Source organism: Calliphora vicina, chromosome 4 (assembly GCF_958450345.1).
Source record: "Calliphora vicina chromosome 4, idCalVici1.1, whole genome shotgun sequence".
NCBI lineage: Eukaryota > Metazoa > Arthropoda > Insecta > Diptera > Calliphoridae > Calliphora > Calliphora vicina.
The window spans coordinates 29764347-29782500 of record NC_088783.1 but is presented as its reverse complement, the minus strand read 5'-3'; the positions used below and the strand labels follow the sequence as shown (position 1 = coordinate 29782500).

The window sequence follows — 18154 nt, the reverse complement described above, 5'->3', positions numbered from 1 at the left end:
CGTTTAGAGAAAGTTTAAACTCTATATTAATCAGGAATCAGTTAAACCTTTTTTCTCTGTAAATAGTTGGACGTTTAAACCAGTGGTCGGTATAAAGAGAACATGGGTTATAATAACATTTTAAGCACCTAATTCTTGTAATCTGACCAGATAACCAGAAGAAGGTGCGTCATTGGTAACGCAATTTTTTAGCTTTGTCAACATTCGAGTTGTTTACAGGCAAATAACCGATCGTGCTCGGTCTCAGGAGGTTACGGGTGCCGACAATTGTTTCATAATTTCTATTTTCTATGTGCTCTTAAATGCATTTTTACTGCTTTGTCGTTTTATTCCTATTGGTACTAAATTGATAGATTCTATATAACAAAATGGTTGGTTTTCCTGAATATTATATTTTGATGTGGTTGTATTTTTATTAAATTTATTTTCAACAGCTATTTCTACTTCGAGTTTTCGTAGACAAGGTTTATTCGTCAATATTGGCTACCTAAACTAGAAACAAGTAATCAAGACAACATAATCTACAATTCAAAAACAACATCTCAATTTAATCAATAATCTTTAAGTCAAAAAACAACTATTAATGACACGATAAACTGCATACAATCTAGGCTTAAACATATCATACCTGAAACTAAACTATTGTACAATATTGTATTTTATAGTAATTAAACTAAACTCTATTTAACAGAGTGTTAAATTTTAAAATATCTACGATCGAACCTTAGTTTGATCTACTACATAAGTAAACTGTAATTGTGCAATAAAACGATCTATAATTACAAGTTAATGGGTCAGTATCAATAAGCCAATTTAAAGTTAAATAGTTTTATGGTAAATTAATTATTTTGAACGAGGTTGGCTCACCGTACCCGTAAAGTTGTAGTTAACTAATTTCGGCTCGACTACCGTTACCTCTAAAATGCCATTTCCGAAATTACCGTTAACGATTAAATATCACTACAAAAAAACCGTTATTATCAAATTGTCATGCTATAAATAGCATTTTTAATTATATACATATGTATGTATGTATTTCAAATCGATAGAAAAACTTTTTGTTTAATAATAAGATTGAAATCTAAATCTGGAATATTATAATGAGAAATAAATTAAAATGAAGGACATAATTTTATTCTTTTATAGAAAAACGGATTTAGCATGCTCTTTTAAAATACAAAAACTGATTTCAGCTCATCTTATTTAACTTACAAAAAGTTCTTTGGCCCATTTGCTGAAGACCTTCATATAATGTCTAGAATTAATATGACTGTTAGCTAACTATTTTGCACAGCATCTAAATTCTTTAGATGTATTTAAAAATTCTTCATAAGTTAATGACAAAATTCAAAATAATAACTCTATTGTGCAAAAAGTTCCCTCGCAGATTAATTTCAACAAAAAGAAAAACAAAACTATGACAACTATTTGACTTCAAGGCCAGTCACATTAAATGACACGTTTCACATCATTTACAAAAGCATAAAATAAAAATAAAGTACATAATTATTTTGTTAATTCATTTAAAAAACATTAACTTACCCGTAGTTGTGCACATTTGTTGGGCCTTTTCGAAATTCTCTCCCTTTGTTACGTGAAATTCATAACACGTCTTGGAGAAAGTCGTCAACACAGTGTCCACCGCCAAGTTTGAACTTAAGCAACGGTCAACAGAAAATTCATCATTGGTAAACACTTCCACTTCGCATAAACTAAGACTGCCTTCGACACCCACCAATTGTATGGCCACATATTGGCCCACTAAAGGGCGAGCACAAGTAAATGTCTTGGTAATGCCCTCATCTAAAGTGCCTGGATACCAGGCACACAAAGGATTTCTCTGTAAATCTGCACTGCTGTTGCCCACTCTAATTTCCAAATCTTGTAAAGGCTGATGACCGCAACAGCCTCTGGTGGTTATGCGTACAACTCTGACGGCTTGTGGCGTTAATAGATCTACTCGCCACCAGGGGGAGGGTTCCTTTTGTGTTTCAGAACATTGTTGGCCATCGGGATTTTTATTGCCCGGCTGGCCATCGTTGGCATAGTGGGCGGGACCAGCCCGTGTATAGGAGCTTTGATTAACGGGCTTACGGTACGCCACATTTGTGCCACAGAAGGGCAATTCTTTTTCCCAGCCCGTGCGGGAATCGCATTTAATGGACGTGGGACCAAAAAGTTCATAACCCGAATCACATTCGTATTTTGCTTCTAAAATGGAAGAACCATCTGACACTGTTTGCACTTTTGCATTAAGAGGAACTGCAGGAGGGCCACAAACTGAAAATAAAAAGAAAAATATAAAAATAAATTTAAAAAAAAAAATGCATTTAAATCATTAAAAATTAAGTTGTTTTAAATTTAATCATTAAAGTTTTAAATCAACCAAATTAGCCAATTATACATGAAATCACTTTGTCATAAAATTTTTTATAAATTTATTTATGTTAACACTGTCCATAACTATATGACATGACACTTAAAAACAATTTGTCTATTTCACAATTTAACAATAACAAAAAAATGTGTTAATTACAAACAATTACTGGCATTTTATATTTCTATTTATTTTGCCATAATAACGCCTATTTTTTATACGTACATATGTATTTATTTTTCTCTTCATTTAATAAATAAAGATTCCGCATTTAACTTAAAGTTTATTGAACCTCATCATTGCTGAGACAAACAAACTATATAGAAGAGGCACATCCCAATAAGGTAAAGCGTCTTAACATCATTTCTTTAAATAAATTGAAGATCAGCGACAAATAAAATGTCGTGTCTAACGTATGCATCATCTTCGTCTATTACTGTTATTTGCTCTAAAAATTGATACAGTGCATAACCCACATACAAAAAGTTAAATCAGTTATTTATTTAGTTTAATTTTTGAGTCCGCTTCAAATATTCATTAATCTTAAGATGACTGGGAAAATAGATGTACAAGGTGTTGCTTTTAATGGTGTCATTTTCTGGAGTTAATTTCAATTTTTACTGTATGTTCGATCTTACTATGTTTATATCTATGTCTGCATGTAATAATACCCATAGAGAAATATACATAGAGCGGAAACTCTGATGTCAAAGAACTAGCTCACTTGTGAAAAACCTAAGTGGTGAGAATGTATTAGTAAAAAAAATATTTTGAGCAGTTTTTTTGTTTCAGTTTTTTTCTAGTTTCCGCTCTATGTGACCTCTAGTTTTGAAATATTCCCAATTTTTATAGTGTTTTACAGTTTCAACATCTAAGAAAAAACATGAGCAAGGCAAGCAAGAATCGAAGTCCCAATCTACTTCTACAATGTTCCCGGGTAAGTAAACGAGGCCATAGTTCTTACTTCGTATTAATACCGTAGTTAGCCGACCGAGTGTCGAAGCATTTATCTCGTCGGATTGTACTCATTCAAGATTGTACCTTTCAAGAACCTGGACAGACAAAACATACTCCGGATGGAAAAAAAACTACAAAAACGTTATGAATGCATCAGGAATGTATAAATTGATTCTGTTGAAATATGTTTTTAAGAGATTTTCATACAACATCAACATACGAAAGGCTGTAATTTTTTTTTTTTGGTATTTAAAGTTTGATGCCGGAATATAACGATACACAAATTACTAGGTTATCCCCACGTCCATAGTCGATCTTCATATAGGAACCAATTTACAATTTGACTTATTAATGGTACTCCACCAGTATCGACTAGTTTTTATGGTCTCCACCAGGGTTTGTCAACATTAAAAGACATTCGATTGGTGTAAACAACATAGATTAGGAACTGCTATACGAAGCATTACAGCACACACCAAAACGTGATGCAAAATTGTAAAAGGCCAAAAAACGAAAACGAGCCTGATTGCCCTTAAGAAGTAATGACAATGACTCGAGAGTTGTTAATCAACCCAGACCTACTTTGCTGCTGAAGGCTGTAAATTGTTAATAAATTTATAATTTAAAAAAAATGTATAACACTTTTTCTTATAGCACCTATTTATTTGTTTATTTTTAATATATTCGTAAACTGTTATTTTTAGTTTCAAATACATATACATTTATTTATTGCAATTTTTAATTAGAATATTGTTTTCATGTAGGTTTTAGTCTAATTTTATTTCTACTTCAATCAAATTTGATGGAATATTAAAAATACAGCGGCTTTAAATAATTGATTCACTATTTTTAAGACAAAATTAAATGAAAATTCAATTAAATCGTATATCTATACCTAAATATCAGGAAAAAATATTTTTATTTTTTTATGAAAATTTTTTTCTAACAAACTTATTTTTTTGTCATTTGATGTAACAAAAAAAAACCATTTAATTTTAAAAACTGTAAAAATTTAATATTTTTTGTAACAACATTTTTTAATATAATAAAATGAATTTAAAACAAATTTTTTCCTACGTATATCCATTTTTTCTTCATACTTGTGTGTATATTTTCCAGATTTTTGAGCGTTTGGATAAAGAACGAGACGTAAATAAAACTAGTTTTCGGCTAAAATTGTAACATAGCTCTTATTTAGCACGCGACATTTATAATGCAATATTTTATGCTATTGCGTTTGTAATAAGGATTAATCTTATATATAAATAGGCCACACGTTTTTTTGTGGTACACTTTTAAGTATGTTATTGTCCACCAATATTGATGAAACATATATGGTTTAAAAGATTATTTTCTCTAGATGTGCACAATGTAAATTTTTTTTAAAAATTCTTTCCATAAAAGTGTTAAAAAGTGTTTTAAATTTGCTTGAAAAACAACAACAACATGTTTATGCATATCGTATATTTGTACACAAACGTGAAAAATATTTTTGCGTATACTCAAAGTAACTGTATAAATTTGTTATTAGTGGTCGAATTTTGACCACCAGGCGATCCTAGTTCAAATAATTTCAACTCTAAATTATTTATTGGTTCAACCTACTTAATATTAGTATTTTGTCGAACTTTATGATTACAAGTATATGAATAAATTTTTCAGACTTTCTTGGAAATTTATATGAACTCGAGCATGAATTTTCTACATTCTAAACAGCATTTCTCAATGTTCGCTTACTCATATAGGACTCAAACTTATATTTTTTAAAATATTTTTTCCTTTCTCTCTCTGTACGATATGTTTTCTTTTTTGGAATTCTGGGTATATAAGATTTGAAACATAATTGAATTGTTTATTGCAAAAACCAGTCAAGCAACAAATTATTGATTTTAAGTAAATCAAAGAAAACTTCTTACTTAAAAATTGCTTTTACAAAATTTATAATTTTTCCTAAGAAAGTTATACATTTGTTTAACTGTTTGATAAATATACAACTTTATTTTATCTATATTAACATATATTTAAAAAATAATATAAAGTTTGCACTTGCCTGGTTTCTGAAACAAACAACTATCACTATTGTAAGTTTCATACGAAATATTCTAATTTTATTAGGAACTTTAAAACGTAAAATGATAAATGAAATTTTTAAAGATATCTTTCGTCATCATACTCTCGTTCTACAATGCAATCTGCTTTCCTTGTAGGCCTTTGAAAAATATTCCCATAAAAAACTTCATATCCAACCAAGTAGGGTTTTAGAGCTTAGAAATCTTCCTTTTTTCACATTTATTGAGACCTACAACATTTATGAAAAAAAAAATAGATTAGAGCATAGTAGGGCTGGTCAAGCGCTGTCACTTGACTTCTTTCTGCACTAAACAAGTATTTCTCAGCTTTGCTTCACCATACTAGGGGGCAGTTTTTAGTTTGGTTTGCATTAAACGATGCATTTATCTTTAAAAAACATTAGTCGCCAAAATCAATTTTGGATTTTTTTGTTGCTTGACTGGTTTATGAAATAAGCGATTCAATTGTACATCTTACTTGATATTTTTGCCTTTATATGGACTTCTATTTTTCTCAAATCAGGGGACGAGTACGTTTCAAGCAGTTGTCACAAATTTCTTATAGATTCTTAATTTCAGTTTATATTTTTAAAAATTTTATTTTTTATAAATGTTCTCAACTCCCAACCCCTTTTCCCAAGTAAATACAATTCTTTTATTCACATAAAGTTTTATTTGTCTTAAACATAATTGCTAAAATAACTAATTATTGTACATTGTATATTAAATATGTAGAATTGAAATATTTCTTATATTTAATGTATTTTTAAAGTTGTATACTTATGTCAGAATTCTCAGGGGTATTTTATATTTTCTCAAATTTTAAAAAAAAACTTTAGTTAAAGTTGTATTAACTTATAATATAATTGCTTTGTATATAATTTGCATTTAGTTATAGTTAAAGTTCTTAACAACAATGTATAATTATGAGAAATATTTAATTAATGTTAATAATAATAATTGTATTGTAAATACAAAACAATTTACATTTATAGAATGTAATCATTTCTGTAGAGTCTATTATAAAAGTTTTATGAGATAAATTTCTTGGTTTAATTAAGTTTTGTTAGTAGTTTTACAAACATTAAATAAGAAACTATTATTTAGCGAGATTTTAAGATTAATATTTGAGAAAAAGAGAAAATATTTATGACTTTATATAGATGACTTTCTGTGGTTTGGAGAGTTGAGGGGCAATTAAAATGTAGTCATAAAAATGTGTTTTTATTACAACATAAACGTTTTCAAACATGATTTTTTAGAATTTTTATGTTTTTAAATTTAATTGTTATGGTTTTATTTAATAGTTTTTAACACGCCTTGAAATAAATGACATACACCTGCATTTAATTTGAATGAGATTTAAATTTTATTATTATTAGATTTTATATAAATTATTCATTATCCTTTTAATATTAAAGCAACAAGTGTTGGTGTTTGTTTAATATTTCTCAATTTTGGTTATATTGTTTTAATTTTGCTAATATGTTTAATATATGCCTACAATTTGAAATTTATTAAATTGGTTTTTATTAAGCCCATAAGGAACTACAATTTATTTATTTCAACATGATATGGCATAAATTGAACAGTTTGAATTGAATATAGAGCTTTTCTTCAACATCAACAATCAAAATACAATTGTGGGTTTTAAAAGCAATTTTTAATGGAAATACTTGAACTCGTTTAACCATTTAAAGTTACAAAATTTATCCAAAAACTATTATCAAACTGTTTGATAGATTTTTAAAAGCTCACGTTTGTATAAATTTATTTTCTTATGAATCATAAGAAAATTCCCTGTTGTAAAAATATATATTTTTTTTAATTTTTTTAATCCAACTGAAATCTTTAAAGCCCTATATAAAATACAATTACTGTACTACATTTTACCCGCTTCATATGAAGGCTTTGGTGTTAAATAACATCAAGTCGCAGTAATGAAACCGTTAAACGTTAGATGGATGGTTGGCTGAATGGTTGGGGTTTTTATTTATTTTTCTATTAACCAATTTATTGAATTCCAATTTCAAACACGTTTTCGTGTTAAACTTTTTTTTCAAATATTTTATTTTATTTATTTATTTCTATATATTTTACTTAAATATTACAAGCAGGTGGGGTCATTGTTCTCTTTTTAATTCAGTTTCAACTACAATGTTTATGGTAGTGTGATTATGCAAAAATTGTAAAACCAAACAGCAAAATACAATAATAAAATCTAGTACACAACAATTAGGTGTGGTATATAAATAAATAAATGCATTAATTTAAATAAAAGATCAATAGACAAAACATGTGCAATTATTAAATATTACCAATAGATGTGTTTAATATTTATTAATAATTTTGGTTTAAAAATAAATTTGAAATTCTACATAAATGTCAAAAAAAATATAATACAGTGGTGGCCTTATAATTAGAAATGATGCTTTTAGAAAATAAAAACGCATTGCAATTTCTTTTAAGGCCTAACAGTACTTATGTTAAATAGTGCAACACGAAAAAAATTACCATATACGGACACCACTATGTGATAAAATACCGAAAAAAGACCCTTGTCTCCCAGTTTTGCCCAAAGTTATGCACACTGTGTATAAATGGTGGCAACGGTTGCAGTCTGTAAGTGGATTCCCCGATAGACTGGACTATCCATCCAAGGGTTGCGGGTTCGATTCCTGCCAGAGACTCTGTGTGTTTCTGCAGACAAGCAAAATGCTTCGCAGTTTGTGTTTGTTAAAAAAAAAAATAGTTTATTTTAGGCGCTGTTAGAATTTATTTTAGGCGCTGTTAGAATTTATTTTAGGCGCTGCATTATCATTGTGTGTAAAGTGTGTGTTTTTAAAATGTGTAATATACGTGTGTGTATTAAAATAGTGACTTTTTAAATTGTTATATAAATTTAAATATACAAAGAGTTGCTACAAATTGTAAACTACTAAACTGCCTTTGTTTGCAATCAAAAGAATATGGTTTAATTAAAGGAAACAAACCACCGTTTTTAACAAGGTAAAAACGTAAAAATAGTGAAAACAACAAAGTTTTATTTTGCATCTAAAATGTTGAATATTGTACCAACAATGCGTCATATGCGGGAAGTTTTGTTTTACTTCTTTAAGGTGATTTGTGCGATTCAAAGGATTGTGACATGGAAGACAAAGATCTCCCAGGCCAGCCAAAAAAAAGGTTGAAGACTAAGAATTGGAGGCATTACTCAATGAAGATTGTTCAAAATCAATCTTCCAAAAAGATTGCGAGCAGCAGGATTCATCCAAAAGAAGGGTAATTGAATTGAATGAAGCCGAGAGACCTTTAAAGACGATTTTTCATGTTCGAAATGATGCTTGAACGCTATAAAAGAAAACAATGTTTGTACCGAAATATTACTTGCAATGAAAAATTAAACATTACGATAACTCGAAGCATAAGAGATCGTATGTGTAGCCCGGCCAACCAACCAAAGCTAAATATCCATGGCGCAAATGTATTTGGTGGGAGCAAAAGGGACTTATCTACTATGAGCTATTGAAATCTGAAATTTGAGGAAACCCATACCAAATACAACTAATTCGTTTGAAGCGATCATTGGCCGAAAAATGCCCAGAATATGCGGCCAAACATGAAACCGCAATATTCCATTTTGACAACTCTCGGCCACATGTTAAAATACCTGTTACAAAGTATTTAGAATGAAGTGGTTGTGAAATTTTGCCTCACCCGCTTTATAGTCCAGACCATGCCCCGTGCAAATATTAGTTGATTCGATCGATGTAGAACGCTATCTCTCTAAGATACTCTTCAATTTTGAACACAGTATCCGACATTGCCTTGATTTGTTCTTTGCCTCCAAAGGTGAGCAGTTCTTATGGCTCGGAATCCATATGCTGCCAGAAAGATGGGAAAAGGTCATACCTAATAATGGTCAATACTTTGAATAAATGTATATTGTACTAATGTTCCACAATAAAAGCTAAACAATTGAAAAAATCCAGCATTTTTAAGTTATACATACAATATTTGAATCTGAAACTCAAATAATTTTTTATTAAAAATTAATTTTTGTTTTCAGTTGTCTTTCTATGTCATAACTATTTATTTTAAAAAAAAAATTTCTTCTCCAAAAACATCAAAAGTAAAAGACCTGATGTAATAATACAAATAATAATGTTAGTAATGTGTAACACTTTTATGGTAATAATAACTCTAACCTTATATAGTTATCTACAAACAAAATGACTTTATATTTTGTACCAGTATAATACATAATCTGTGGTAAAACTAAGTAAGCGTCTCACTGTCTAAGTGAATGAATGTCTGTCTTACACCTTTCCAGAGATTTGTTAAACTTATTTGGTTAATGTTGTTTTTTTATGAAAAGTATTTTCATACATATTTACATGCTTGGGTTTTTATGTGTTTTTTTCTCCAGTTTTTTTTTATTTCTTGTAAATATTTTACGCCTTGTTGCACTTTCATATTTTAGTGTTTCAACAAACATAAGTAAATTCACATTTTAACATTAGATGTAGTTTTGTGTTAATCTTTAGTTTAATAATATGTTTATTAAACGCTGTTTAACAATATCAATTTAAATTTAAGATTTGTTTCGAGCATTTAAATATGGCAAAACAAAAGACTTAATACACATACATGTTGTTAAGGGAGGTTTAATGAAAAATAAAAATATTTTGATACATTTGCTTACAACATTTAAATAAATATTTATGAAAGTACAGTGGGTCAAGCTTTACTACTAACAAACATTAGTATGATTTATAACGCGACACATTTTTCTTTCATGTGTGTTCAAGTAATTTTTAGTATATATATTTGTTCCTTTTAACTCCTACAAGGAGTATAGGGCCGTTTAAGTACTTTAATAAATTTAATTCTTTAACTATGAAAACTGGTATCCTTTACTGCTTTTCCCGATGGTTTTTTGGATGAAAACGTTTAAAGTAAATATTTCATTAGCACAATTCTTCTTGAAAATAAATATATTTTTAACAATTGATTAACTAATTATCAGGAAACCGGAAATATGCTCTAAAAAAAGCGTTATATAAATATAAAGTCACTTCTTCAATTAAGGTTATTATTGCAATAAATTACAAAATACTGACTTAAATTTTCTAATAAAAATCGTTGTCTATTGGATCTAAAAACATTTTTATACATAGAAAATGTTCTTTCGACATCAACTGATGTTATAGGAACAAATTTAAAAGACAATATTTCTTTAACACTTAGAACGGTTAAGTTTGAATTAGAACTAAAATTTGATATTTAGATGGCGCTATTATTAAAATAGTGCTTATTTTATATTAAAAAAAAGCCATCTATTTCAATTTTGAATTTTAAACAAAGGAAGTAGAAACCTGTAACACAACAGCGAAAAATAAGTAAGACAAAATTTGTTTTTGTAAAGTCAAAATATGCTTTTAAACAGTAAAATATGCTCTAAAAACGCAAAAATATGACATAAATATACTCTTAAAACAAATATATGCAAAAATATTCATTTAAGGGTAAAATATGCAAAAATATGCACTAACAAATCGATGCCAAAATTCTTAAATAGTTCTGAAACGTGTAAATATCTTATCCATGTGTTCATTAGACTCACCAGAAAAACATGCATTTGCATATTTTGGTTTCCCTGCTAATTATTTATTTATTGTTTCATGTTAAAAAACACAAAACGTACTGTAAAGATAGCGAACGCGACAATATTTGAAAATAAAAATAAACTGTTTAATGTGATGGCTAGTTTCTGTAACTTGTTTTAAATTGTCAGCCTCTTGATTAAAGTACAATAACGCGACATTAGAACATTGTTTGGCCCTTTATTAATTGTTTGTTGAATTCAATTGTGCAATCATGAATAAAAATGTTAACAACAATACGAATACTAAAGAGAAAATGTCATTAAAGAAAGCTAAAAGCAAAAAAATGTAAAATATATTTTTAGATTTCAGGCCAATTTTTTCATGATATGTGATTTGATACATTCAAAGTTATTAAAAGTAAAGTTAACGTATAATATATATTTTTTTTGGTAATATTATAAAAATTACATTAAACTTTAACTTTAGACATGTGTTTTTTTATTTAAAACTAGTAATGGTATATGTTTTTCATGTCACACAAAATTAATAATGACTCATTTAAATTACAATAAAATTAGGTCAAGGCCAAATGTTTTAAGAAATTGTAAATAGCACGTAGTTGGCTTTAACAAAACAAAGTGCATAACTATGTAACTATTAAACTTACGGACATATTGTCAAATTTAAAAAAAGCCATACATATAGCATTTCCGTTTTAGCACGAGTAAAAAAATTGTCAAAACAAAATGTAAAAATAAATATCAAAACTATAAGCGAAGAGACATAAAATGTACAAATCTGCCAAACTCTCAATATAATGTTTTCACATTATTAGCTGAATTTTGTCACAGAAATGTCCTTGGCAAAATAAAACTGATATACTGCTTTTATAGAATACATATTCAATATCGATTCGTTTAACCCTTTGACTATCACGGACACCGGAGTCCCAACACAAAAATATTGAATAACTAAATAACGAATTAGTTCGTAAACGTGTCTCTTATTAATGTGTTTAGATTAAAACAAGTTCAGTTACAGCTTTTTTTATTGTCTTTGAAAATCTACAGTTTTATTGATACTATGTTCAAGAATTGTTCAAAAATTAGTCTTATGGTCGTGAAAGGGTTAAAGTCAAAAGGAACTAAATAGTTAAAAAAGTTGTCTAGCCATTTTTCTAAAAATAATAGTAAAATTACAAGTTTTATTTTATTCAATTATTAAGATTTACGCTTAAGTATTTATAAACAACGCCTAAACATGCTAATTTAACATTATCATTATTAAAAGTAACTGATTTTTAAATTAAATAAAATAAATATATATTTTTTTCTTTTAACAAAACGAAACGGAAATGATATTTTACTTTAATCGCTCTAGTTTTTTTCTAAATACTGTGTTTTTTACATCATACCAGAAAACAAAATTATACAAACAACTTTCATAAACCATTACACCTACTTAACTCAACATTTGTCAAGATACATAAGAGTAAAAAGCTACAAAAATGCCGTTTGTTTTCTTAGTTAACAAATTGTTTAACAATTGATTAACTAATTATTTATTATTGTTTCATGTCAAAAACCTATAATTTACTCAAGCAAAATAAATATGAACTCACAATTTATGTATAAATACCCAGCAGTTTTGCAAATAGTCAATGTATCCCTTAGAGACTGTAATTGTCACTTATGTCTGGTCACTTGGTTTCAATTTATATATTTTGGATCATTTGAAACATATGTGCTCTTTGTAATGCGGTGGGAAGACAATTGGTTACTTTATACATCCCAGGTAACCTGCGTAAAGTCAATTGTCACTTAAGTGTCTCTAAGTAATCTACTACTATGTAGTAATCTATTACTAAGTAGAAAGTAATTTTGTTGATATAATTCTCATACAGTTTATTTTCTTTTTGCTTAAGTAACCTAACGTAAAGTGAATTGTCACTTTAGTGTTTTTGTAATGTTATTAGTTATTTAGTTATTTTACCCACCAGCAGTAATCTATTGGAGAGTAGTCAGAGGGAGGTTGGTTTACAAGCAATCAATTATTTTAAACTGACTATTTGGGGTCAATTAGCATCCTCTTATGAGGCGTATATGTTAAATTTACTAGTTATGTAGCTAATCAAATAACCAGTTCAGTAGCTAGTAAGATACATGAGTATATGTAACAGGTATGTGAATCCAATACCTTGACTACTGGGGACTATATGTTTGTAATCTATGTAGGGTTAATTGATCCCCAGCTTAGGACACGCACATGTTAAAATAACTAGTCACGTAACTATTTATATATGTTACTAGTGCTCACCCTAAATGACAGGTAAAATCACTAGTCACCAAGAACTGCTGGGTATTTAACCACTGTCTATGTGTCTCTATATTTATTTTATTAACCGAACATGCGACTAGAAATATTAAACCAATATTTGACAGGAAGTTTTTTTGCTGTACTCTTTACTTTAAATATTAACAAATACATAATTTCTTATACATATATCTATGTATTATGTCTTATGCATTGATTACATTTAGTCAAGTTAATAATATGACAATTTACAGCAATTATTATGTACCGACATAATAAATTAATTCAAACAATAATTCACTTTCATTTTTATTTTTCCACAGCGATTGAAGAGTAACAAATAAATGTAGCAAAAATATAAATAAATAAATTACATTTTTAAATAAAAGAAAAAACGTTTAAATTTCTATAGAAATTGTAACAAATAGTGAAGAAAAAGCAGTAAGCCAGCATATCAGCCAATCAACTGTAACATTTGGGATTTGGAAATTGTATTAGTTGTGTTTTGGAAGATGAAAATGTCAAACATTTGTGTATTAAGGGGGCCACAATAAAATAATTATAATATATTGTTACGTTTTTATCTTTTAACAAGTAAGAGAGCTATATTCGGCTGTGTCGAATTTTATATACCCTTTACCAAAATATACTTTAAAATAAAAATTTTAAATATTTCTAGGTAAACAAAATTTAATTTTTTTTCCAGTTGTTTTTTCGAAATTGTTTTTTATTTTTTTTTTAAATTTTAAAATTTTTTTTTTTAAATTTAATAATTTTTTTTTTAATTTTAAAAAATTTTGTTTTTTAATATTTAGTGAAAAAAAATTTTGGTGAAAAAAAAATTCGGGTTAAAAAATATTTTTTCCGATTTTGACCCATTGTAGGTTCAACTTACTATGGTCTTATATACGTCGTTCTACAGGTCTTTGAAATATCTATCATTAGATATCCATATTGTCTATATTAATGATTTAGTAATCCAGATATGGGTCAAAAATAGGTCAAAAATCGAGGTTGTCCTGGTTTTTTCCTTATATCTCAGCCATTTGTGGACCGATTTTCTCGATAGCAATAGCAACCGAGCCGGAAGAATTTCGGAGATATTGATGTATCATTCGCGTATGTAAGTTATTTGAGGGCTTCAGAAAGTTGATTTCAACACATAGACGAACAGACGGACATGGCTATATCGACTCCGCTATCTATAACGATTCAGAATATATATACTTTGTGGGGTCGCAAATGAAAAATGTAGAAATAACAAACGGAATGACAAACTTATATATACCCTTTCCACTCATGGTGAAGGGTATAAAAAGGGTGGGTTATTTACTTTAAACCGTATTCATTTAATTGAAAATAAAAGCAATTAGTATTTTAAAATTTGTAACAACTCTTTATTTATTTAAATTTACACAACAATTTAAATAGTGACTCTCTTTTAATACACACACTTATAAAATATTAAACTTTTAAAACACACAGGTAATGACTGCAACTTGCTGTTACTTTTTATATACACATTGCCACATACTAGTATTTTCATGAATTATCTAACGGCCATAACTAGAATGTTCTATTTCTAGAGCTTTAATGTTAATACTTGCAGCTTTAACAATTAATGTTGTTTTACTTATAAACAATGTTAATAATAGAGTGTTATCAACATTGCACAGTGGTTTAAAAACTTTTTTTTTTGGAAATAATTCGGTATCTTGGGAACTATTGGAGATATTGTTACTGTAAATGGTCCTTGAGAAGATCTACAAAAACTATGCTCAAGTGTAGGTTATTTCTATTAGTTGAAGAGATATTCAGGTTTATTGATTTATTTTTTATAATTTTGCTCGATCTTTTTATGGTTTTTTAGATATTGAGCCTCCCTACGGAGGGTCAAAATTTATTTTTAAAATATCAGCTATATTGTTGATAAAATTTTAAATAAAATAAAAGCAATTTGCTAACAGTTATCTCTTCCCTATAAAAAGTTATACGCATCCAAAATTGGAACTTGTAAAAAGGGCCGTATTTTTTACGTTTTTTCCCAAAAACGCCAATATATTTTTTCATTTGTAGAAAAAAAATTTCTTCGGGACTATATGCAATTTTTATATTATCCGGAAAGATAACTTAATGCAAAAGCATGTAAAGAAAAATTTGGCTCACTTAAGCGGACATACCACCCCCCAGTCCTATTCAAACTTGGCCAATTTTAAAAGAAAAATTTCGCTTTGAGTAAAAAATCTAAAAAGGCAAAGCACCGATCCACGAAAAAGCTTCGTATTTGTATAACCCCATATGTTTCTTAAATACCTACTAAGTATTTTTACTATCATACAGTAAATAACTTCACAGTAGCCACTTTTCTAAAAAAACCCAGTTTTTGGAACACATTTTCCCCGTTGTAGGAATTTCAGTATTTGAAAATAAAAAATTTCAAAAATTGTAATGTCCATGAATGTTGCAAGCAGTCGTTGCAGACCGCTAAATGCAACTTAATATTGCAATTTCGTAACAATATTTTAACCTGAAATATTTTCGAGAGTTTATAATTAGTACAAATGCTGGAGTATTAGTACAATTGTATTTAATAGTGAAGTTTTATGCAAAGTGTGTAATGACGTCACTACGTTAAATTCCCCAGTTAATAATGTTTCGAGTAGGTTGAAAATTCACCAGTAGTAGTTCTGAATGGCTAACTAATTCGACGTGGTGTAACCAGTTCAATGAACTACAGGGTGGTTACAAATTTCAAAAAAGAACTTTTTAGTTAGTCGACAAATTAGAATAACTTTTATAATGTTGTATCTGAAACCCTATTTTTATTTTTAAAATTTAAATCCTTAAGGGGCTCAAACTTTCTCAGCTCTGTTTTATAAATAAACAAAAAAAAATGTTTTAAAATTTATAGTTTTAATACACAAATAGTTACATGTTTGATGTGCAGCTGATAAACTGTCACTATATGGGTATAAAAAATGACTAAAGTTCAGTACAAAGGTTGTAACCAAACAGTCATTGTCTTTTTGTTTTATTTTTTACTTTATTTCGCTTCTAATTTTACAAGTAAATTATCTTACACACATCCCATACGAACTGACTGACATAAACAAACTAACAAATGTATGTACATATGTTGCAAACAGAGTAATTTAATATGTATGTACTCGTAGTAAATAAGTATCTATCTGCTCATGTGGTGGATGAAATATTTCCAAGGAAGTGGTTACATGTTAGGGAAATTACATATTTTAAGTGCGGTGTATCCAACAGCAGATAAAAAGTGAAAATCAGGAAGTTTTTCTGTGGCAAAACAAAAACAACAACAACAACAACAAAAACTGGTATTACGGATAATGTCAATCAGTTTTAAATTTTACATATTCACATAATTTGTTCCCATCAAATCATCATTTTCATCGCTGTAAAGTCCAAAATACGCCAAACGAAAAACTGCGTTTATTTTAGCATTTGCATTTCAGTTTATGGTTTATTCTCTAGAAAACGTGACATTTCAATTAGTGTCATACACTTTGTACAAAAAAGTAGCTGCTTGTATTTGTATATTTTTTTTATTTTATTGTTGATGAAATTGTGTCATCATTTAAAGTCAAAAAACGTTTGGTGTGTTAAACAAATATTTATTCAAGAGACCAACAACAACATAAATGAATTAATATTTGGTATTCACAGTGATGCTAGCTAGCTAGCACTATTTGTATTTATGTTGGCCTATAATTTTACACATTTGTACATATCTAAAGTGTTTTATACATAAAGAGTATCTTAGGGAATTTATGTAAATATTTGTTTAAATTGTGTAGGCAAAGAATGTGCTTTTAGTCTTGCAGATTTCTTTAATAAAAATTACAATATTGTTCTTTAGTTTTATTTTTTCTTTTCACTCAAAACATACATATTTGATTGACAGTAAAAAATGGACTTGATGACAAATAAAGTGATTTTAAATTAATTATGTTATTATTATGGGTATTCGGCTTCACATATAATCTTGTACATTTTGTTGTATTTTAATGTAATCCCACATAAAATGTTTAATTTGAAATACTCTGAATTAGAAAAGAATGATGTCTTACTGTCACCGTAATCGTATTCTCCCTCACCCTACTTGTAGTCGAAAATTGTGGAACACTGATCCACACATAAGATATGAATTACATTTTAATTCGGAAGTAAATTTTATAGATAATAATGAAATTAGACGAAGATATCTATCACTTGCAAAGTTTTAAGAAAACAATACACTTTAATGCTTTCTTTCATTAAAAATAAATAAAAAGAAATTAAATCATACTGATTTTTCGTGGCCATAAATATAGATGAAGCAACATGATCTGACATGTTTGTATGCATTAAAACATTCAGCATTTCTAGTATTAAAATCGACCTTATTCACACGACCCCATTCAGATGGTTTTACAAAGTCCCGATTAAGAGTATCTTTCATGCTCTGCCTAATATTTCAAATCTCCAACAAAATTATCTTATAACTAAATGAATTTGAATGGTAAATTTAGCTTTTATCCATGAAATAATTGATAATTAATAATAGTTCGAAATTGTGGATCATGCAGGAACATAACTAATAAAGTAAGAGTGAGAACGAAACCTTTCCATATGTCTTAATTAATTATGAATGCATTTGATGAGATTCCATCTACAACAACTCTCTGAGAAAGTAATTTTCACCAAAATAAATCGAATTTCAGCAGTAGAGAACGATTCTGATTCTAAATGAATTGTTATTTGTAATTTTTAAAACCATTACCTTTAGATTACAATCTGAACTATTAAATAAACTTTAACTT

The 18154-nt window shown here is 28.2% G+C and overlaps 1 protein-coding gene across 2 annotated transcripts in view; it reads right to left on the bottom strand.

The window, feature by feature from the left end:
- The window catches only part of fw (furrowed), a 66057-nt gene that overhangs the window by 10179 nt on the left and 37724 nt on the right, over window positions 1-18154 (bottom strand). For both annotated transcript variants that reach the window (XM_065507988.1, XM_065507989.1), the window contains exon 2: window positions 1543-2280. In XM_065507988.1, the coding sequence (XP_065364060.1) occupies window positions 1543-2280 (738 nt within the window). The remainder of the gene's footprint in view (window positions 1-1542; window positions 2281-18154) is intronic.